The following is a 23,808-nucleotide window of genomic DNA, read 5'->3' on the forward strand; positions in this document are numbered from 1 at the left end:
ATGAGAATCTACTGTGAAGCTCAACTTAGACACTCTGGAGATAAAACTTCTAGACTACAGTCAGAGGATCAAGCCTGGTCCTGCAGAATTCCATAAAAGTAAAATTGTTTCCCCAAAGTCTGTGGCTAATTTGAAGCAGAAGAGAGCAATCAGATCCTTCTTGAGAGCCAAAGAATTGCTGATGAGGGAAACCAGGTAGGAGTCCGCTAACAAGCCCTGTCCCTGAGGTAAATCCGAATGGCCATTTCAAGGTGTCTCCCGCGATGACGTCACTTCCGGTACCACCCGCGTGGTCCCCGGGAGCTGTAAACAAGGTGTGCAAGTGTCGGAAGAGCTGTCGGGATGCAGCTGCCAAGAGGAGCAGCAGGAGGCTGTGGCTGCGCTCTCTTTCCACTGCTGAGCATTCTATTTGTCCAGGGTGAGTGTGCCAGCTGGCTGGGCTCCACTTCCGGCTTGGGGGGGGGTCAGGAAAGATGGTCGCTCTTCCGGTTCCGGGTTGGGGGTCTCAGGAAACCCCCAGCTCGGTTTCTGGGAAGGGAGGGCATGTGGGAGGACATTTTTTCCCGGCTGTCGCCACCCACTGCGGAGAGTTGGTCCCGGTCGCTGGAGCTCTCCCTGGTGTGACTTGACCTTGCCTTGGTGATGCCGCGACCTGACGAAACCACAGCGAGCACGGGCTTTGCGGACGCTCACTGTTCTCGTCTGAGGTTATCAGCCACTGTCTGCCAGGGTTCTGTATTGCTGTTACACCCTGGCCAGGAATGGACTATTCTGTCCGCCCCAGTTATTTTCAGAGACACAATAATGATTGTAAGCACTGGAAAAGAAAAAAGAGAAAGAAAGGGATAAAGGGGTGGGTGGCGGGAGGGAAGGAAAATCTTGATTTGGTAATTTTATTTCAGGGGCTATGAAATAAAACACTTTCGGGAAGGATTATAGTGTGTTTGTTTTTTTTTTTTTAGAGCAGGCATACTTTATAAACATTCTAAAGTGTGAGAAAAGTCACAAGCGTCCTTTTGAAACTTGATCTTTTAGCTGTCGTCAGAAATACAGTGTTAGCCGGGCGGTGGTGGCGCACACCTTTAATCCCAGCACCCAGGAAGCAGAGAGGCAGGCGGATCTCTGTGAGTTCGAGGCCAGTGGGGTCTACAAGAGCTAGTTCCAGGACAGGTTCCAAATCTACAGAGAAACCCTGTCTCGGGGAAAAAAAAATAAAGAAGTACAGTGTTGACATAATGACAATATTGTAAGATTTGGATAATTTTGCTTTTTTGTTATTCCAAGTTTCTAAATTTCATTTCAAACTAATTAACTTCATTTTGAGATCCAAATTATTTCCGGATTATTTTTTCTGAGTGTGTTTTCCCAAGAAATACAATACGAGTATAGCTAGAATTAGAACGAATTGTAATGTTTCCCTGTAAATAATGGATGTTTCTGAAAGGGGTCTTTAATATTGTATAAATATGAACACATTTATGTGGCCGAGTCTCACCCGGTAAGGGAGGAGGTTTTCATTTATCTGGTGACTAATCTTCATGCTGCCTGCACACTCCCTCATCCCTCACAGTTACCTGTGTCATCAGAAGTGTCCAGTTTTTCATCTGAGTTCTTTTTGCAATGGAGTTAGGCCCACTGTCACTTTATATAAACATATCTTTTTTCTTTTTATATATACACAGCATGGGTGTTGGGGGAGAAATGTTCAAATCCTGTCCCATTGAAAAAAAATTCTAGAAATGGTGGTCTTTTTGTAAACCCAGAGTCATTTCGCATTGAAGAGCAGGTGTCAAATCTAGGAGAACAAATGGTTCAAACGTAAGTTAATTTGGGGGACTGGTGCGATGGGTCAGTGGGCCAAGGTGCTTGCCATGTAAGCCCGAGGACGTGGTTCCAACTCCAGATCATACATTACCAGGGGAAGGAGAGAACCCACTCAATGGACCTCTACATGTGTGCACACATTCTAGTAATAGTTCTGAAGTTACTGATCTCTGGGTACTCCTAATAATAGTTTTGAAGTTGTTGATCTCTGGGTACTTCCTGAATAATTTGTATTCCTTAGCTACTCCTCCAAGTCTTCTTTAATAGATTTATATTTTGCCTTAAAAATCAATCAACCAACCAACCGTCCAACCAAGGGGGCTAGAGAGATGGTTCAGCAGTTAAGGGCACTTGGTGCTCTTCCATATCGTACCAGTCCCCCAAATTAACTTACATTTGAACCATTTGTTCTGCTAGATTTGATTCCCAGCATCTGTGTTTTGATTCCCAGCATCCAGATGGGGGCTCACAATGGTTTGTAACTCTAATACCAGGGAATCAGATGCCCTTTTTGACTTGCAAGGACAAGAGAAGAGGAAGCAATAATGACAGAGAACCAGCCTGGATTACACTTTTCTCTTTTTCATATAAGTGCTCAAGTACTATGTACATTCAAGCTGGGGAGATTTACGTTTTGGAAAATGGGATGTATAAAATTAGGGACTTTGTTTTGTCATGTTTAATTTCTACCAGCTCTAAAATGATTTGTGTTAGAATGAGGTTTTATTTTCTAACATCCATTAATTGGTTTTTAAAAATTTTTATGATCAGATGTTTTTATTTGGCCAGGATAAATCTCAAACCAGAGCATGGTGATCCTATCACTTGAGATGCTGAGGCAGGAGGATTGGCCAGCCTAGCCTTGTCTACATAACATGATCCTGTCTCAAGAAACAAAACAAATAAATTAAAAATTAAGTATCTGAAAAGATATTCTAAAATGTGGAAAATTTGAATGAATGTAGCATAAGATAAGAAAGGTTTTTAAGAAGGGAGTTGATAGAAATATGGAGAGGGAATATGGACTGAAGAGAAAGGGGTAGAGAGAGAGATGGAGGAAGAGGGAAAAGAGAGATGGAGGGAGGGAGAGAGGAAGAGAGAGAGGCAGAGATGGAGGGAGAAAGAGGGAAAAGAGATAGAGAGAAGGGAAGAGAGAGGACGAGGGGGGGGAAGAGAGAGAGAGAGAGAGAGAGAGAGAGAGAGAGAGAGAGAGTCTTTGACTCTGGAGAACTGGAGCAACTACAGAGGTTCTGATTTCTAACTCTAACCTAGATTTTGTCTTAGCTCTAAAGCAGGTATCGGCAATTTTCAATAGTGAACATTTTAGACTTTGTGAGCACCTGTTCTCTGCTGCATCTTCTCAGTCTCTGCCAAGTGTGCAAAAGTAGCCACAAACAAACCAGTGTGGTTGCATTTTATTAAAACTTCATTTGCATAAAGATGTTGAAATGTTTTAGCTGTTTGCTGGAAAACTACTGGAGAGATTGATGGGTTTGGATAATCTGGGTTCCCTGCAGGGCCGAGAGCAGGGTCACTGCTAATTACTATGAGTTCTCTTTCTTGTGAGAGCCATTTGCTTCCACTTGAGTCATTGCGGACCCCTGATGTGTGGTTCTTTCTTGACATCCCTTAGGTATCAAAGACATCCAAACTTACTCAGAACCAGACTCATGCCCTCCCCCACAAGCCTGGTTTTCCTTCTTGAGTGAAACTGAGAGTCATTCTTGACACCTTTCATTCTTCCTTCTAGCGTTAATTTCTTATGGGAACTGTCCGTACATTTGGGTGTTTATTTTTCCTCCTTTAGTACACCAGCCCAGACTAGAAGTGATTATCAAGAACTGATATTTTCCCAAATGGGCACAGACAGAGCACTGAGAGAGATGCTGAAAATTCCATAAGGAAGGTTGATAGAGAGAGAAGGAATGAGCAGTGAGCACATGCTGTTCTTATACTAGTAATCGTGGTGATCCTCCCAGTTTCCCTCTGCTTGCCTTCTCTCTGAATTTTTGCCCAGACGGTACTTGTATTTTGTGAAGGAAAGGACCTTTGTAAGTCAGGTGTAGTCATGGCAATGTGCTTGGGTAGTATTGTGTAGGGAACTTCAGAGGAAGAGCAAAGAACTTCAGGGAATTTGGGTATCACAAAGCAGGGGTTTTGAGCTGATGGGGAGCAACTCTGGCAGGACGGTAGGAGCGGAGAGGACCCTTCTAGATAAAGATGTATTCAGAGGAAAGCATAGAGACATGAAAAGACACAGTATCTTTGGGAAATGACTGGACAATCCAGGCATAGGGAAGGGGGTAGAATGGGTAGTTGACAGTGTCTGAGACAGACTATTCATGTTTAGGTGTTAATTCACAGCCCAGCAGGGAATTAGTTCAGAATCTTTAGTATGTGTGGTGTCCACTTTAATAATAATAGTTGCTATTTGTTAAAAGTTTTTATCTTGAGGATCTACTAAGTCTTCTATGACTGTTTCTTTGTTTGTTTGTTTGCTTATTTATTGTGGTACGAGGGAGAGAGCACAGAGCCTCACACATTCCAGGCCTGTATTTGTTTAAAGTGTATTGATGCTCCCAGTGACCACAGGAGGGCTACTCTTTCCATTCACCTAGCTCTCACAGCCGGAAGTCAGATGGGCTAGAGCTTGGCGCAGTTCTAAGTTCAAATCTTCTACTTCAAGCTCTATATTGTATGTATGTTTTAGGCTGAAAATATAGGATAAGGAGCCTGTGTAATTTGTGGGTTCATTCTACCTTTCAGGTTTTAGACCTGAATCTCCAGTGCTGAATTGGGGTTTTCTCCATGTTGATGGGTCAGGAGTGGTTGAGGGCATGAGAACAAAGCCTTTTTCTGGCAGAGGAATGGACATTTACAAAGGCAAACAAGAAATGGCAAATAGCTGGGTGGTGGTGGTATGTGCCTTTTAATCCCAGTACTCGGGAGGCAGAGGCAGGCAGATCTTGGTGATTTCCAGGTCAGCCTGGTCTACAAAGCAAGTTCTGGGACATCCAGGGCAGTTACACAGAGAAGAAATGGCAAATTTAGCGTGGCAGTCAGAAAGGATACTCTGCAGGGAATCCAAGGGCCATCATCTTTGAGATGGGTCAGATTCTTATTAAAGGACTTAATAGCGAGCTCTGTCTTGATCTCCTCCTTTCGGGAGGAATGTGACCAGACTAGATCGTCCAGAGAGGAGTGAGAAAATGAGTCAAAGCTGGCAGAGGTGAAGGTACTGGGACAATGACTCAGATATGCCAGCGGTAGGCAAAGCTGAGAGTCTGTAGGAGAAAGAGCAGGTGGTATCAGCAGGCGTGGGGCGTTTGCTCCAGGTAGGTAGGCTTTCTGGGTGTTGTGTATGTTTTAACTCATTTAATCCCCACAGTGGCCTAGAGGTAAGCCCCATTTCTGCCAGGATGAGCAAACTGAAGGAGGAAGGTAACTTGCTGAGCTGCTCAGAGCCAGCGATAGGGCTAGGGCTTGAACTCAGATCTTCTGGCTTAGGCATCTTTGTGTTCAATCATTACACCATCCTGCCTGTGCCAGAAAGACCACTGGATTTTGCAGCAGGGTGTGGATTTGCTCTTTTCTGAAACCTTGACTACCAGAAGAATCTTGGATTAGTGAGGTAGAGAAGGAAGTTGAAAAACTGAAGCATTGTGTTTTCATTTTCCAGAACAGTGCTCTCCAGGGGGAGATGTGTTTCTAGTCACTAGAAATCAGCTAGAAGAGACAAAGTGCCGGGTGTTTTTTGTCTCCCTCCCTCCCTCCCTCCCTCCCTCCTTCCCCCTTTCTTTCTTTCTTTCTTTCTTTCTTTCTTTCTTTCTTTCTTTCTTTCTTTCTTTCTTTCAGAAAGGTGGAGTGTTAAAGTTGGAATGAATGGTTTTAGAAAAACCACACTGCAGGCTTTAAAAATGATATCTTACTTTTACATTGTAAAACATATTCAATTTTATTTTTTCTTATCCATAATTTACTTTTTACCCTTCCTTCCTTTCTTTTTTTCTTTCTTTACTTTTTTTTTTTTTTTGATACTAAGAATAGAACCTGGGCCCTTCCAAGTTAAGGCAGGTGCTCTACCTTGAACTACACCTCCAGCCTGCCCTCCATAATTTACTTTTAATAGATGTGTGATTCACTAACCAGCTTTGAGAGGAAGCCTAGCTGGGTGTGGTGCTACATGCCAGTAATCCCAGGTCTTGAAGCCTGAGTCAGGAGGACTGTGAATTTAGGCCAGACTTGGCTACATAGTAAAGCCCTCTCTCAAGAAGAGGAGGTGAGGCAGCAGAGGGAAAAGAGGAGGAAGAAGAGGTGTTAGAGGGAAGGATCAGCAGTTTAGAACACTTAGAGTTCTTCCAGAGGATCCAAGTTCAGTTTCCAGCACCCACATCACATGGCTCATAAACACATGTAACTTAAGCTCTAGGGATAACGCCTCCTGCCTCCATTGGCACCAGCACTTGTGGATGTGCCCATGCACATATATACACATAATTAAAAAATAAAGATAATTTTAAAAAGAAAAAGAAGAGGAGAGGAGGGGGAAGACTAGGTATAACCCTTCAGGACAGTTTAGAGCATAAATTTCCTATTTGTAGTTTCTGTCTTCATTTTGCTACTGGTTGAAACACTAGTAGTTTCTTTTCTTTTTCTTTTTGTTTTGTTTTTTCGAGACAGGGTTTCTCTGTAGCTTTTGGAGCCTGTCCTGGAACTAGCTCTTGTAGACCGGGCTGGCCTCAAATTCACAGAGATCCGCCTGCCTCTACCTCCTGAGTGCTGGGACTAAAGGCTTGCACCACCACCGCCTGGCTAAACTCTGTCTCTTTTGAGCAAGGTGTCTCTGTATAGCCTTAGTTGTTCTTGGTTTTCCTGGAACTATCGCTGCTATATACCAGGTTGGCCTTGAACTCACAAAGATCTGCCTGCCTCTGCCTCCCAAGTGCTGGGAGTAAAGGTATGTGCCACCACTGCTTGAGTCTCTTAGACCTCATAAAAGCTGCTGTATTCCTGGAGCGTGTGTGTGTGTGTGTGTGTGTGTGTGTGTGTGTGTGTGTGTTGAGGGGTTGTTAGGGAGGTCACAGAATGAGAAGGAGTAGATGTTGTTGTCTTATAGTTGTCATGGCAACCCTCTCTTGTTTGTATTTAACAACTACAAGCCTGTGTTTGGAAAAATGCTAGTGGGATTAGGTTTTTAATTTTTACTCAACTATTTGCTATGATTTAAGACCATAAAATGATAAAAATGTTATTAAAGATTAATGGATCTTAGCTCCTTGCTCCTCATAGATTTGTCTGAAAGTACATTGGTGGCTCTGGCTTTTGGGGGAGATCCCTAAAAATTATGCAAAGCATCTGTAGAGTTCACTCACATTTGCATAACCCAACAAAGCAAACGCATCATAAGTGTTTGGCCTTGCCTCACTAGGTATGCCTCCCACCCTCTCTCTGGAGATCAGTGCAGATGCCCATGTCCGGGGATATGTTGGAGAGAAGATCAAGTTGAAATGCACCTTCAAGTCGTCTTCGGATGTCACTGACAAACTGACCATAGACTGGACATACCGGCCCCCCAGCAGCAGTCGCACAGAATCCGTAAGTGTGGACTTTTTAGAACGTTCCTCTGAGTGCCTGGCATGGCAGCACATGTCTATAATTTCAGCATTGGTGAGGTAGGAAGATCAGGAGTTCAAGGCCATTCTCAGCAACACAGCAGTCTTGAAGCCAACTTGATCTACACTTAAAAAAAGAAAGAAGGCCTGTGCCCTAGTTCAGTGAATAAAGACTCCTGCTTCGCAAGCCTGATGACCTAAGTTCAAGTCCTGAAACTCATGGGGGACGGAGAGAGCGCACACTCAAAAGTTGTCAAAAGTTGTCCTCTGATTTCTCTGTGTAAAGCCTAGCCCTAATGTTCCTTCATGACTTCCTACACACCTACATCTACACACAGACACACACGGCACACATACCTCCAGAGACACACACACCACACACCTCCAGACACATACACACCCACCCCCCCACACACACACCACAATACCTCCAAACACACACATACTACACACCTCCAGACACATACACACACACACACACACCTCCAGACACACACACCCACACCACACATACCTCCACACACACACACCTCTAGATACATATACACACACCATACACCTACACACACATACCACACACACATACACACCTCCAGACACACACACACCTCCAGACAAACACCTACACACACACACCACACATACCTCCAGACACACACACACACCATACCCTCCAGACAGACACACACACACACATATAGACATACACACTACAGTTAAATTTAGAAAATGGCCAGGTGATGGTGGCGCATGCCTTTAATCCCAGCCCTTGGGAAGCAGAGGCAGGCAGATCTCTGGGAGTTCTAGGCCAGCCTGGTTTACAGAGTGAGTTCCAGGACAGCCAGGATTGTTTCACAGAGAAACCCCGACTCGAAAGACAAACAAACAAAAAATAATTAGAAAATGAAATAAAAATAGATAGGGCTTTGGAGAAAGCTAGTCCTCTGCCCCTTATGATACTTGTTTAATCACACAGAGCCTTTTACTCTGCCATGTAAGCCTCCTGCACATTATCTTCAAGGAAAAAGATGGTCAGAAACCACGAGGAAATGTGGCTTAATTTGGTTGCCTTGTTGCTTCCTTCTGCGTGTCATCACAGCTTTGTTTGAGATCTGATACAGTAAGAAGGGCATCTCCAGGACGTGGGCTCCAGAAACTCCCTGCTCACGTCACTGACATCCTTTCTCTGATAGCTGCTCCCATCCCCTGTCTCTGTGGGCGTGTCTGTCTGACAGTCCTGCACTCTGTAGATTTATCTTGGCTTCTCCTCTGGCCATGTAAACATCTGCAGTGATTTATATAGCTGCCTTTGAAGGAAGTTGTGGAACTTTGTACTGGTGACAGATGACATTGGTGACAGATGGTCATACAATATTAGAAGCAATTTACTTTAGTCACACATATAAAACACATTTATGGTTCAAGTCCCATTATGGGTGTTTAATTAGAGATTACAATGCTGTAAAAGCCCTTTCTCTTTCTTTCAGTTGCCTTGGTTCAGAATGGGTGCTATTTAAGAATATATCTGAATGTTGGGGCTGGAGAGATGGCTTCGCAGTTAAGAGCATTGACTGTTCTTCCAGAGAAACCCTGGGTTCAATTCCCAGCACCCACATGCTAGCTTACAACCTCCTGTAACTCCAGTTCCAAGGGAATCAGATGCTCTGGCCTCCCTGGGTAGCAGACATGCACTAACACACAGATGTACATGCAGGGAAACCCCCATACACATGAAATAATTCTTGAAAAATGTCAATACCAGGGGGCTGGAGAGATGGCTCAGAGGTTAAGAGCACTGGCTGCTCTTCCAGAGGTCCTGAGTTCAATTCCCAGCAACCACATGGTGGCTCACAACCATCTGTAAAGAGATCTGGTGCCCTCTTCTGGGCTGCAGGGATACATGCTGGCAGAACAGTGCATACATAAAAAATAAATAAATAATTTAAAAAAAAAATGTCAATACCATAGCCACTTGTAAACTGGGTTTGCATTTTTATGTATTTATTTATTTGAGTATGTGTGCCACACGAGCATATGAAGGTCAGAGGACAACTTGCAGAATCCAGGTCTCTCCCTCCACCCCTTGGATCCTGGGGATGCACGCAGACCTTCATCTCAGAGGCAAGGCGCCTTTACTCATCTCGCCGTCCTTCCTCGACTGGATTTTACAAAATCTTCTTTATCCTATTTTCCTCCATTGGAAAAAAAATTGCCTTTTATCTCAGTGACTACACTTTGAATTGTGCGTTAGGAGCTGTTTCTGAGTGCCATGGTGTGGAGTGCCGTGGTTTTTGGATACGGGTAACTGGCAAAGGAGACACGGCGGGTGTCAAGGTTCCTGTTGCTTTAGATTTAAAATAGTTCCCTTTATTCTGACTTGTCAGGAGGCCGTGGCTGACCTTGTTTGGCTCTGCCTCCTTGTCCAAAAGCAGGACAGAGTGAGCAGTAGGGAGCTTCTTGAGTCAGAACCCCCATGTGCAGACAATGCTTCTCCTAGAGTGCTGTCTGTGAGCCCAGTCAGAAAGCCGCCAGCTCATCTGAGCTGGATTAGCAGCATTCAAGAGTCTTGTTGCTCAGGTGCAGAGAAGTGGTTAGTTTGTCAGGCTTACCAAGGAGTGAATATGGTGGGTAACGAATTTAAATGTAATTCATGAGTTAGGTTAACCTGGAAGGAACACAGCAGACCTTGTTTTTTTCAGTGAGGAATGTTTAGGCTTTTTGTTCTGATGATTGATGATAGGACGTGGTTTCTGGAGACAGGTTTGCTCTGTACCCCAGTCTGTTCTTGAGTGTATAACTCAGGCTGGGCTCACAGACACAGCACTCCTGCCTCAGCCTCCTGAGTACTGGGAGTATAGGCATACACCATGATGTTGGCTTGGTAGGCCTCCTTTATCCCCCCCCACCCGGAACACTTGTCAAATATATGTTGGTTCTTACTGTTTCTACCAAAATGTAAGTTCCATGAGAACAGGAGCCATGATTGTGTGGCACCCATTGTATCCTGTTCCTTCACACCCCTGGAACATGGGAGGTGTGCTAAGTATCTGTGAAGAAAATTCTTGATGAAACTGACCAGGGAGTGATTCAGCATCTTCTCTGAGGAATTGCTCTTCAAAGTTAGGCAATTCGGTGGTTGGAAACGCCTGGTGTCCTAAATGGAAGGTACCAAGTAAACAAAGAAAGAAGGAAGCCTCCTGTCTTGCATAAGAGTCGTGTTGATTATCATACCTGCCTGTCACACCTTCAGGCGTAAATATGTGCTTTTGGTGACCAAGTGTCCAGCCACCAAGTCCAAAGCAGTGTCACCTTAATACGGTAGAGAGTCATTGCACGCTTATCAGGCATTTGACGTGGGCTTGTGTTAATGGGCACAGGAGAGACCAGAGAGAGACGGGATTGCCTGACACTGCCCAGGGATCTGGAAAACGAAGACCTCCCTTTATCTCTAGCTAGCTGTGTGCCTGGGAGTAACTTGCCTCCCACGCTGCGGTGAGGTTCTGAGAGCCAAGGGAGGAAGCAGTGGCGGCCATTTGCAAACCGTGATAAACAAACATCGGGTGTTACTTCAGATACAGTTCCCTTCTTCAGCGTTATTGACATTTACGCCTGCGGGAAGTTTAGCAGTGCCCTTGACTTCTACCCACTAGGTGCCTGAAGTTCACAACCCAGTGTGCCAAGGAAACGAATAGCCTGGTTAAGCAGAAGGCAGAAGATCTGAGCAGATGTTTCCCAAAAGAAGCAATATCAGTGTTCAGATATATGAAAAAACTCAGTGCCTCCAATTATAAAGGGACTAAAAATAAAACTGTAGACACCTCAGACAACCAAACAGAGCTGTTATAGAGTAGGTGAGTCATGGGGCTGGGGGATGGCTCAGAGGTTAGGAGTGTACACCGCTCTTGCTGAGGACCTGAGATGGCTCACAGTGGCCTGTGGGCACCTGCACTCATGCACAAACACACACATGCAAGCACACACACACGTACATACATGCACACACGATGAAAAATAATAAAAATAAGTCTTAGAAAGGCAGATTACAGTAAGGATTGGTGCAGGTTGGAGAAAAGGGAAATTTGCTAATGTAAATAATACAGCTAATTTAGAAAATGGCCTGGCAGTTCCTCAAAAGCAAAACTAGCTTCGAGTGTAGCTCAGAGGTAGAACTTAGCGTGCACAAGGCCCAGGGGTCAAGTCTCAACACCACACAAAAAAGCCGCATTGTGCTCCATAAATATACACAGTTATTATTTGTCAATTATAAAGAAATAAAATAAATACAATTTAAAACCTGGTGGGAAAAAAAAAAAGAATCTGCCCACATTGTCAAATGTTTTGTGGAGAGTGAAGCTGCCTCTGCTTGAGGGTCATTACCTGGGGACTTTATGAAGAATTTAGAAGAAAGTTCTTGCTTAGATCGCTCTGTGTGTGTGTGTGTGTGTGTGTGTGTGTGTGTGTGTGTGTGTGTCTATGTGTATATGTGTATGGGTGTGTGGGTGTGTGTGTCTGTGTGTAGGTCTCTGTTGTATATGTGTATGGGTGTGTGTGTGGTAACATGTGAAGGTGCCCTTAGAGCCCAGAAGTGTGGAATCCCCTAGAGCTGAAGTTCTGTGTGCTTGGGAACTCCCTGATGTGGGTGCTGGGAACTGACCTCAGGTCCTCTGGAAGGACACTTAGCCACCGAGTCATCTCTCCAGCCGTAGACAAGTTCTCAGGACTCTCTCATCAACCTTTCTTTCGGATCAGTTGTATTGACCTGTCTTTCTAAGGTCAATAGAAAGAGAGAGGCGAGAAAAGCACTAAAAACAAAACAAAAAAGCCAACTGGGGGGAAAGAAAACCCTATTTTACAATTCTTTCTAACTTTGGATCTACTCAGCTTTTCATTTCATTGCGTTGTCCGAGTTAACCTTTTCTCTCGTGGTCTTCGCTTTCTTAGATTTTTCATTACCAGTCTTTCCAGTACCCAACGACAGCGGGCACGTTCCGAGACCGGATTTCCTGGGTTGGAAATGTGTACAAAGGGGATGCGTCCATCAGCATCAGCAACCCCACTCTGAAGGACAATGGGACGTTCAGCTGTGCCGTGAAGAATCCTCCAGACGTGTACCACAATATCCCCCTGACAGAGCTCACGGTCACAGAAAGGGGTAAGCTGCTCACTGCCAGACTCCTCCACTGCTGTGCCTCCTCGGGTGTTTTCTGGAACTCAGTTGGCTTGGAGGACCACTGTGTCAAAGCTGTCTTCAAATGCCCATTAAGAGTGAATTTTTATTTTTTATTTTTTGGTTTTTCGAGACAGGGTTTCTCTGTGGCTTTGGAGCCTGTCCTGGAACTAGCTCTGTAGACCAGGCTGGTCTCGAACTCACAGAGATCCGCCTGCCTCTGCCTCCCAAGTGCTGGGATTAAAGGCGTGCGCCACCACCGCCCAGCCAAGAGTGAATTTTTAGACGTTTATTTTTATTTATTTTGTATGTGTGTCGGTGTGGGCATGCATGCTGCAATGGTGTCTAGAGGTCAGAAGACAGCGTGCAGGAGTTGGGAACCGCCTTTCCTGGCCGAGCTGTCTCAATTTTAACTTTGAAAGCTGGATATGCTCTTTTAATGTTGTCATAGTTTCTGCATTGTCTTTTTCATTTTATCTTCAGGTGACCAAATGTCTTGTGGAATGTTGAGCAATCCCCCCAACTTAATGAAGGGTGCTTGTGTGTGGTGTAGAACTTACTCCAGTTGTCCTGTTGGGGTCCTCTACAGCTCAGAGGCTGCTTGTGTGAGCGGCGCTCCCTCTAACAGTGGGCAGCGCTACATTTCTTTATGCTACAGAAGCGGCACTTTCCTTCTCCTGTGCTGATGAGGTTACAAGTGACCCTTTTCAAAATTTTCCTCTGATGACTATTATGTGGTTATTTGAACTTGAAACTGGGTTTGAACCAAAGACATAGAGACACGTTATGAGTCATAATTTCTTCACCATTTCTTGGGGCTTCCCTCCCTCCTTTGTTTCCTCCTGCCTACCTACCCTGTCCTTTCTTCCTCCTCTCCCTCTCTCCCTCCTCAGCTTTTTCTTTGTCATAATTGTCATCCGGTTTGATGATAACCCATTGCACATTTACATACCCAGACCCCTGGCAAAAATAGATTTCCTTTTTCTAGAAGGCAGATTTCTAAAAATGATATTTCCTTAAAAGTATATTCCCTGTAAGCTTTGGCTGTCCTAGACCTTACTCTGTAAACCACCAGGCTGGCCTTGGTTGGAGATTGCCTGCTTCTGCCTCCCAGTGCGGGATCGAAGGTGTGTGCCACCATGCCTGGCTTGAAAGACCTTTATAATCGGGATCTTTTTAGTCACGTCAAAGCAAATGTATCATATGCTAAGCTAAAATAATGTAAAAAATAGGACTTCTGCTTTTACAATCTGCATCCTGCCCCATATGTGCTTTTAGGCCCCTGGAAAGAATGAACTGGTAGACAGCAGTATGTTACTCCTAGGCGGTGGAGTTATGTGTACATGTTTATCCTTCTTGTGTTGTTTCTATTGTCTGTGGTGAATTTATTCCCTTTGCAATGAGAAGCATGAGCAAAGCTGGGATCGGAAGAATCCCGAGCCCGATCTGAAGTCAGGCTGCACGTGCAGTGCACAGCCCTCTCTCGCTTCTCCCTACAGGTTTCGGCACCATGCTGTCCTCGGTGGCCCTACTCTCCATCCTCGTCTTCATCCCCTCGGCAGTAGTGGTCGTTCTGCTGCTGGTGAGGATGGGGAGGAAGGCAACAGGGGTGAAGAAGAGGAGCAGGTCTGGCTATAAGAAGTCTTCCATTGAAGTTTCCGACGAGTAAGTCCCGCAGAGACCCCAACAGTGAGCCTGGGTCCTTTTCATAGCCCTGCGCTGGGGGCAGCACCCGTGTTCCATATCCACACACTTCCCTCCCAGGCTGAGGTCAGCTCCAGTGCTGAAATTTCTTTCCAAATGGGGTAGTTCCGTGAGGGGCACCAGAGGAAGATTAGAGTGCCATTTGTGGGCATTGACACAGAGGGAGGGATTGACAGGGAGCTGCTGTCAGAAACCACACTGTACAGGGCTGCAGCTCCTCATTTACATTTTGAGCATATATCTCATCTCCTAACAGAATATGTATGAGCAGTGAAGGAGGCTTTGAGAAGAGCCCTGATGGGCAGAGGAAATTTAAAGAAGCATGTGCTGTTCTTGGTCAGCAGATGCTCTGAAGGGGTAAAGGAGTGTGGCTACTGTCTTAGTCCCTGCTCTAGAGCTGTGAAGAGACACCATGACCACGGCAACTCTAATAACAGAAATCATTTAACTGGGGGCTGGCGTACCATTTCAGAGGCTTAGTCCATTATCATCATGGTGGGAAACATGGCAGTAGACATGATACTAGAGAAGCAGCTGAGAGCTACATCCTAATCAAGAGAGAGAGAGAGAGAGAGAGAGAGAGAGAGAGAGAGAGAGAGAATGAGAATGAGAGACTGGGCCTAGCATGGGCTTTTGAAACCCTAAAACCCAATGACATAACCCTAAAACCTACAAGCCCACATCCCCTAATCCTTTTAATCCTATCAAAGAGTTCTATTTCCTGGTGACTAAGTATTCAAATATATGAGCCGATGGAGGTCATTCTCATTAAAACCACCTGGTTATCAAAAGCATCTATTAATCACTATTCTGCCAGTGGGCAGGCACAATCCAGTCATTTCACAGAAATAGATTTACTTCTTAAAGGGAACAGAAATGTACAGTGAAGCCCTGTAGCTGACACGAGGCACACCCCTTTAATCCCACTCAGGAGGCAAAGGTCAGCAGGTTTCTTTGAGTTTAAGGCCAGCCTGGTCTATATAATGAGTTCCAGGCCAGCCAAGGATGCATAGTGAGACCCTATCTCAACAAAGCAACCAAAAAAGAAAGTTCTGTGATGTTTCCGTTGTCTGTTAAAGGACTCTTAGCCTAAGGATGAGGGAGTCTTAGCCTTGGGAAGTTCTAAAGTTTTCTTTCTGTCTATGTGTTTATTTATTTGCTGGAGAAAGACCTCCCTTTTCAAGGAACGTGTAACACACACACACACACACAAAAATTATTGGCAAACATACTGATGTCTGTTTCTAAGCGCAGTATATAAAACTCTCTGTGGTCTGTTCCCAAGTCAAATGTTTCCATCATTTGCTCTCACTCACACTGTCTATAGTCAGTATAGACTGAGCTATAGTCAGCTCATGTCTTTTTCCTCTAGATATTCTATAATCATTCGTGTGTGTGTGTGTGTACGCATCTGTCTGTCTCTATCTGTAATCTGTCCATTTGTCCATCATTTGCTCTCTTCCGACTCAGCATTCCTGGGATGGCCCCCTTCCCTCTCTTGTTTGTCTCACCTGCAGGACCAAGCTGCATGTCCACTTCTCATCCTGCTCCTTGAGTCCCTGATCAGAGACTGGGTCTCCCCGGCGCTGTGTCGCATGGCAGTTCCACCCTAACTGTTGGGATATTATCTATCGTAGGGTATTACAGTGCACATTAGTTCTTATCGTCCTCACTCACGTGGGTCTGGGAACTCATCAACAGGCCAGGGTCTTTCTCTTTGCTGCTGTTCCCACCCTAGCATGGCGCCCCAGCGGTGCTGGTGTTCAGTATTTTCCTGAGTGTATGATGGTGATGAGCTGTTTGCTGGGTGTTGTGCTACCTGTCTCCTGCATACTTATTTCTTACTTATTCCTAACGACTCTCTTTAAGGGTCAGCTATAAAACCACTCGTGGGATTTCAATACCTGAGTTTGGAACTGTCCCCTGTGCTAAGGACTTGGCAGCTGAGTTTTGCTATGTATTCTTTCCACAGCACTGACCAGGAGGACAGCAATGACTGCATGGCGAGGCTTTGTGTCCGCTGTGCGGAGTGTCTGGTAAGTGCCCTGTTTCTTCTGTTTGGTATCTTCTCCTCTTCCTGCCCATTTGAAATGTCCTTTGCTCTCAAGACAAACAGAAACATGTCAGCTGGCTCAGGAAAGTAGGAACCAGGGTTTCTGAGAACTCCTACCAATTTTCAACTTGATTTTTTTAAAGATAAAATTTAGATTTTTTTTTTTGGAAGTATAAGAGTGCATGCATGGATATGTACCACCAGTCTGCCTGGTGCCTGTAGAGGTCAGAAGAGGGTATGTGACTGCGTGCAACTGGAGTTACAGATGGTTGTGAGCCTCCGTATGGGGTTTGGAACAAACCCCAGGTCCTCTGCAAGAGTAACAGGTGCTCTTAACTGCTAAGCCATCTCTCCAGCCCTCATTTTAAAAACTATATTTGTTTATTTATACTACAGTGAGTGCACAGAGTCAGAGGACTTCTTGCTGGAGTTAGTTGGTTCTGTTCTTTTACCATGTGGGTCCCAGGGATCGGACTCAGGTCATCAGACTTGACAGCAAGCTCCTTTACCCACTGAGCCATCTCACCGGTCCGTGATTTTATGTTCTGTCTCATGGGTATAGAATTGTGTTCATTGTGTTTTTAAGAAAGGGGGTTGTGCAAGTAAGCTACTGACAGATCACACACACACACACACACACACACACACACACACACACACACACACACACACACCCAGCCAACCAAACCAAACAACAACAACAAAACCCTATTGAAATTTTACAGGAGGATTTCAAGTTTCTGGACTCAGAGCCCTGAACTGAATTCTCTGATGAACCCTGGTATTTTAAAGGAAGTCAGGGTGTACAGTCTTTATGTGATTTGGTTGATGTCTTTTATTACCAAGAGACATCCTATTGGCAGGTCCTCATCCCTCTCTGAGCACACGCAGTGACTCAGGCTTATGTGGCTGTCCTGGGATCTAAGGAGAAGGGAGGACTCTGATGTGGTGCAGCTGGAGACGCCTCAGAATCAGCCTGTGATCTAATGTGGGCACACCTGTCCCTGAGCCGCTCAGCCTTTCGCCAGATGAGTGCAGCCCCGTCACTCATGGGGCTTCTCATTATTTGACTTCTGTGAGCTCGAATTTCCTATGTGAGCTGAGAAAAAGTTGTTAGTTTATGAAGAAGGATCTAGTCTCAACTCTCCAGGGTTTGAATACTTTGATAACACAGAGTAAGAGACAGTTAGTATCTACCTTTCTTTCTTTCTTTCTTTCTTTCTTTCTTTCTTTCTTTCTTTCTTATTGTTTTGAGACAGGGTTTCTCTGTAGCTTTGTAGTCTGTCCTGGAATTAGTTCTTGTAGACCAGGCTGGCCTTGAACTCACAGAGATCCGCTTGCTTCTGCCTCTTGAGTCCTGGGATTAAAGGCGTGTTCCACCACCCGGCCACATTTCTTGTATTAATTTATTTAATGATTGTTTATTGGCACCGGACATGTGCCGTTTGTACCATTCTAGGTGCTGAGAACATAGAGGTGAAAAGAAAACACTTCCAGCTCTTCCAGGGAAACGTTCTCTGCCTGAGAACCTCTTGCACATCCTCTAGCATGCAGTTGAAACAGCATCTTTTCTTAAATTGGGGCATAAACACTGATGATTTTTTGAAGATAACTAAAATATTCAGCATGTCAGGCAATATTTAATGCAAATAAATATTGCAGAAACAAAGCAGAAAAAGGAAAGATGGCTGAAGAGCTCCGGTGTTAAATAGGATGCTTATAGGCACCTTCAGTAAGATGGCATTCGAGAAATTTCCTAAGAAAAGTAAACAGCTAGCCACACAGCTTTCACAAGGGAATGCTCTGGAAGAAACTGTGCTTGCAAAGGCTGAGAGGAGAGGGCAAGATCTGTATGTTCTAGGGACAGCAAGAGAGGAGGACAAGAATGAGTCTGTTGGAGTCAATTAATGCAACATCTAGATCGCGTAGAGGGCCTAGTCACCTGGACTCTACGTGGAGTGGAATCCACTAGAGGTGACTTGAAGAGCAGGACTGTGGACCGAGTGCCATCAGAGTGTCAGTCTAGCTTGTGTGTGGAGAGTGGCAGGATCAGACAGCCTAGTCAGGAGGCATTAGCCGTAATCCACGTGAGAGAAGTCCGTAGTAGACATGCGAGAAGTGCTTGTAGTCTGGATTCTGCTCTAAAGTAAAATCAGAAGGATTTACTGGCATTTGTTTTTAAAGAAAAAAACCTGAGAAGAAGTAAGGACCGCTCCAGCGGTCTTAGGCCACTAGTAGACTAGAACCAACATTTTATAGAGCAAGTCTTAAAATGTTCTGATTAAAACTTGAAATTTTTATCTCATGTATGTGAGTCTTTTGTCTGCATGTGTGTCTGTGCACCATGTGGATGCAGTGCCCATGGAGGCCAAAAGAGGTCGTCAGATTCCCTGAAAATTGAGTTACTGATGTGAGTGCTAGCACTTGAACCCAGGTTCTTTTAACTATTGAGCCCCAGGAGTCAAACCCTGGTCTTCTGGAAAGGCAGAGAATGTTCCTAACTACCTAGTCATCTCTCCAACCCCAGAACAAGAGATGTAAGAGTGAAATCAGGAGTTGAGTTTGAACATATTAAGTTTGAGATGTACGGTGGGCAGTTATGTTTTCAGAACAGAGGCCTAGTCTGAAGATGTGACCTGGGAGCCATTAGGAGATAGAGACAGATGGAGATATGTCCACCGAGGAAATAGATGTATATATTTGTAGGAGAGGTCAAAGGACTGAGCCTGGAATTCTCGGAGGCTTCTAGATTGGAAAGACAAAGAGGAATTAGCAAAAGATGATGACAAGGGATGACCTGGTTTGAAGACCACCAAGAGAGTTTGATATCTTGGGAGATGGGGAAGAAAAATTTTCCAGGAACTGGGAGTTCACTGGTGATGTTTTGGTGATGTGGAGGTTACTGGTGACCTTGGCAAAAGTAGCCCCGTTGGGATAGTAGAGTACAAAAGGTACCGGGGAAGGGGCAAGAACCATCACAAAGATGCACTGGAGGAAGGGAGCGCCAATAGCTTTTCTTAGGTAGGAGGCAGAGAACTGGGGCAGTAGATAGAGGGTACTGTGTGTTGAGTTGCTGTCTATGATGGGTGAAGCACATTTCTATGCTGTTGTGACTGATCCAACAGAGAAGGAAAAGTTGATGCAGCAAGAAAGAGAGAGAGAAGGGAGAATTGCTGAGTTTACACTAGGAGGTGTCACAGGAGGACATTGTTGATGGAGATAAAGGCAGGAGAGTAGAGAAAAGCCGGGCACAGTGGCCCATGCCTTTAATCCCAGCACTCAGGAGGCAGAGGCAGGCAGACCTTTGTGGTTTGAGGACAGCCTGGTCTACAGAGCGAGGTCCAGGACAGTCAGGGATACACAGAGAGAGTGCATTATCTCCATTTCAGAGATGCTGAAGTTGTCACAGAGAAGTGTCTCGGGGTCCTTTAGCTAGGAAGGTTGGAGAGAGGTAAATGAGCTCCTAACCTCAGCCCTGCACATTCTGCTGGAGGCAAGCATTTCTGGTGTGTTTAGGTCCTAAAATAAAATCATAAGGAGAACCACTGGGTCTTCAAAGCAGTGATCAGCCTGCAAGACTGTGTTGAGGTCCTGTGATGCTCCATGGAACTCTTAGGTGTGCTAGCAGGGATACCCCGCCATTGGTACCCAAGCTAGGTTCCATTTGGAGACCCCAGACACATGAACTTTGCCTCCATCTGACTGTGGCATTGTAGTGCACAAACATCTGCTATTCTTGCCCCTCTAGGATTCAGACTATGAAGAGGCCTACTGATGAAGTGTGTCTGATGGAAGAAGGGTTACCTAACAACAGGAAATATCCGGTTCCCCTGGCCAGGAGTGCCACTGGCGGGGACGGCAGTGACAGAAGATTCTGAAGGTTATTGGTGAAGACTTTAAGGACCATTTATTTATTGAAGAAGTGTTCATTTTATATTTATAAACTGTTCAGAAACTTCCAGAAGGGACTCAGGCCTTCCCTTTTTTAACACACTTGGATGGAACAAAGAAATTCGTGTCTTGAACAGAAGCACACCCCTTGGTTTACCTTGGCTCTTGAATGTAGTTCGTGTTTTCTTCCAGTTGCCTGAAGGAGGATACTAAACGTCTGTCACTCTGCTGATGCCAAAATTGTACTTTTTAATGATGTGGAGCTTGTAGCTTCCTAATGACGTGCCAATGAACAACATGCTTGGTTGGGACGGGTAGCCTTTGCTTCCTCACGCACGTCTTCTGTTGCAAGTATTCAGTGTGCATTATGTGATGTAATGGTCATCAGTTGTGTTGCAGGACCTGGAGTATTTGACCCCAATTTTTTTAGATTCAGCAGGCCCATAAGTTGTCGACTAGTTTTAATGGGGTCCTTTAAGTATTAAAGTGTTATCAATTTACAGTTAAGGAAGCAGATTTTGAGGTAGAAGAGTCTTTCTCATGTGTCTTGCTAGGTACACTTTGGGCCAAAGAATCTTTGTTATTTTGTGTTCCTGCGGCTGACTAATTTGTGGTTTCCTTCTTCGTTTTTCAAGTCAGAGGCAAGAAATGCCTCTGAAGAAGGTTTTTAGGGGCAACTTATGAAATATTTTTGTAGTCCTTTCCTTAAGTCTTTTCACTTTTCTTGTGTTGTTATTTAGAGCCTTTTCTAGCTCCAGATTGCACCAGTGATGGACACATTACTGCACCTGCAAGCTGGTTTTCTCAGTACAGAGATGAGGAAGTGAGGTTGTGCAGGATATCGCCTCTCTCTTCTCTCAGTGCCTTGTAAAACACACTTCTGCTCTTTATAAATTTAATTTATAATAAGTTTTCTATTAACCATTAAGATACCCCTGACGTATCAGGGAAGACTCTCAGCGTGTGCACAAACAGCCCTCTCTAGAGAGTGACAGGGCTCATGGCTCGATTGTGAGAGTCACAGATGACCCCTCCCCCAGCCTTGCTGGTTTCAACATGCTGGTTTTCTTCATGGTTCTTCCTAAAGTGGCTCGGGAGGGCTCCATGTTAGTGTTATACACTATGTAGCTTATAAAAGTCATTCTACTTACCACCAAGATCTTATTCTTGAAACTGGGATCTTAACTCTTAAAAGATTTGTTAATCTAGCCTGATGACTCATGAATCTGATTCTCTGATAAGCATTACCTCTGGTCATGGGAGCCCCCAGAAGAAGCAGAGGAGGACCTGGCATTTTATGCCTCTAGTAGCTAGATTCCATGGGTCTCTGGGCTGCTTGTTAGAGATGTGGTTGTCTGTGGCCGCTCCAGTGAGACCCTTTCTGACAGATCAACAGAGAGAAGAAAGCTTTGCGGCACCAAGCATAGACAATTGGGCTTCTGAAGATCTGGAGAGAGGGATCCAGTTATGAGGGAACATGCTGTGGACCTCACTGCTCTGTCAGAGGTGTGACAAGAACCCATGTAAACCACCATCCTGTGAAAACGGGGGACCAGTTTTGTATTTTAGGATTTTTTTGCAAGTGTATTGTGTGGCTTTGTCTTGCTCAGAAATTGGTGAGTTAGGTAAGGTGCCTGATGAACACACACACTGTTGTGAAATGGTTCTTCCTCCTTTAAATGACAGACCAATGAAGCCTTTCATTGTAAGGGAGTAAGATAGTAATTTTATTTGCTCCATGGGTTTGTGGTCGCATCCCAGGTCAAGGCTGCCTTCTTCACCCTTACACTGAGGTTTGCAATATAACTTTTTGATCCTAAGGGCAATAAGGTGGTCTATGGAACCCTACCTTTAAGAATGAATGTAAGATAAAGGGTTTTTGTTTGTTTGACTTACTGTTTTAATATCTTCTAAGGTGTCATTCTTATACCTTTGTTTTTTTCCTTTCTGCTGCTCCGTGGGCTCAAACCACATGATATTATATCATTGTCTGGAAAGAGATTTAAGTCTTTCATTGTGGCTGTATCACCTTCTGGGTTTTATGATTTGGGCTCTTAAAAATGTTACAAAATGTGATTTTATAAAGTACTCTGTTTCCCCTGTGACCTGTGGCTTCAGGCTACTTGGGAACATCTTAACTGTCTGCGGCTCCTAAGTCAGGCAATGGTGCTTCAGAAAGGAAAGTTACCCCTCCCTGCCATGTGCATGTGTGCGTGTGTGCATGTGTGCGTGTGTGCGTGTGTGTGTTTTACAGCAACAGAAAACCCGGAGGCCAAATCCTGAACTAGAATGGTCTATCATCACTGAGCTTCCGTTCTGAAGAAGGGCTCTAAGAAGATCCATGGAGTGGCCCGAGACTCTTAATTACCCAACTCAAAACCTTCCTTTTGGAAGAGTCCACTCCGGTGTTGAACTCTTCACGGCTGTATCTTATTGACTTTTAAAATCAAATTAAAGTTTTTGTTTGCCGAGGCAATGAGCTGTAAGGCTACGCTCATTGACCTTGTGACTCATGGAATCTTTACTCCGCTGTAGTTAATAAACTTCTTTGCACTTTGCGGCTACCCTCTGCATGTCTGTCTACATGAAAATGAGAAGTGTCATGTGAAGGAGAGGGTTTGTGGTTTTCAGCCTTGAGGAGACTGTCTGAGCTGTATGCCAGCAGGACTCGGAATAGATGCCGCGGCTTGATGGAGCCTGCTCACACAGCTCGCACAGCTCACACAGCTCACACACAGGTAGCACAGCTCGCTCACACAGCTGGCACAGCTCGCTCACACAGCTCACACAGCTCACACCACAGCTCACACACAGCTCACACTCACAGTTCACACAGCTCACACTCACACAGCTCACACGGCTCACACAGCTCACACAGCTCACATAGCTCACCCACATAGCTCACACAGCTCACACACACAGCTCACACACACAGCTCACACTCACACAGCTGGCACAGCTCACACAGCTCACACCACAGCTCACACAGCTCACACAGTTCACCCTCACACAGCTCGCACAGCTCGCACAGCGGGAGTCCCTGTGAAATCTCTGGAGATGTTGTGAGCCAAGTGGCAAACTGTTGGTGGCATGACACCGACTGTAGTGGGAATATTGCCTTGTTCTCGAGGCAAGAAAACATGCACTAGTGTTCAGGACAAATTCTAAAAGACAGGCATACCCAGGCTTCAGTAGAGCTAAGGGTGAGTGAGTGTGTGTGTGTGTGTGAGAACACTTACTTTGAAGGTGACTTAAAATGGAGACGTATCAGCCAGGCAGTGGTGGCACACGCCTTTGATCCCAGCACTCGGGAGGCAGAGGCAGGCGGATCTCTGTGAGTTCGAGGCCCAGCCTGGTCTACAAGAGCTAGTTCCAGGACAGGCTTTAAAGCTACAGAGAAACCCTGTCTAGAAAAACCAACCAAACAAACAAAAATTGGAGAAGTACCTTTCCATCAGGAAGCCCCAAGTTATTCCCCAGGATGGCACAGCTACTCAAAGTGTTTGCTAGGAGAATGACTTGCTCCCTGTGTGCTGGCGGCCCTTACAGTCGGAGGA

At 45.1% G+C, this 23,808-nt stretch overlaps 1 protein-coding gene across 1 annotated transcript; it reads left to right on the forward strand.

Annotated features, from left to right (window-relative positions):
• The first annotated feature begins 283 nt into the window (after positions 1 to 283).
• Mpzl3 (myelin protein zero like 3) lies at positions 284 to 22,804 on the forward strand. The gene is made up of 6 exons (XM_005347221.3): positions 284 to 418; positions 7,253 to 7,419; positions 12,378 to 12,588; positions 14,103 to 14,268; positions 16,280 to 16,343; positions 20,109 to 22,804. Exons 1-6 carry the CDS (start codon positions 343 to 345, stop codon positions 20,133 to 20,135), a joined length of 711 nt encoding a protein of 236 aa, XP_005347278.1. The 5' UTR covers positions 284 to 342; the 3' UTR covers positions 20,136 to 22,804.
• The last annotated feature ends 1,004 nt before the right edge of the window (positions 22,805 to 23,808 follow it).

This window comes from Microtus ochrogaster, chromosome 5 (assembly GCF_000317375.1).
Source record: "Microtus ochrogaster isolate Prairie Vole_2 chromosome 5, MicOch1.0, whole genome shotgun sequence".
Taxonomy (NCBI): Eukaryota; Metazoa; Chordata; class Mammalia; order Rodentia; family Cricetidae; genus Microtus; species Microtus ochrogaster.

What these genes read in the sequence shown, in the direction of transcription:
- Mpzl3 (XM_005347221.3), top strand. Translation starts at nt 343, where the DNA reads ATGCAGCTGCCAAGAGGAGCAGCAGGAGGCTGTGGCTGCGCTCTCTTT. An exon ending in GCAGCAGTCGCACAGAATCC is followed by an intron (nt 7,420 to 12,377) that starts GTAAGTGTGGAC and finishes TCGCTTTCTTAG; the next exon opens with ATTTTTCATTACCAGTCTTT. An exon ending in TCCATTGAAGTTTCCGACGA is followed by an intron (nt 14,269 to 16,279) that starts GTAAGTCCCGCA and finishes TTCTTTCCACAG; the next exon opens with CACTGACCAGGAGGACAGCA.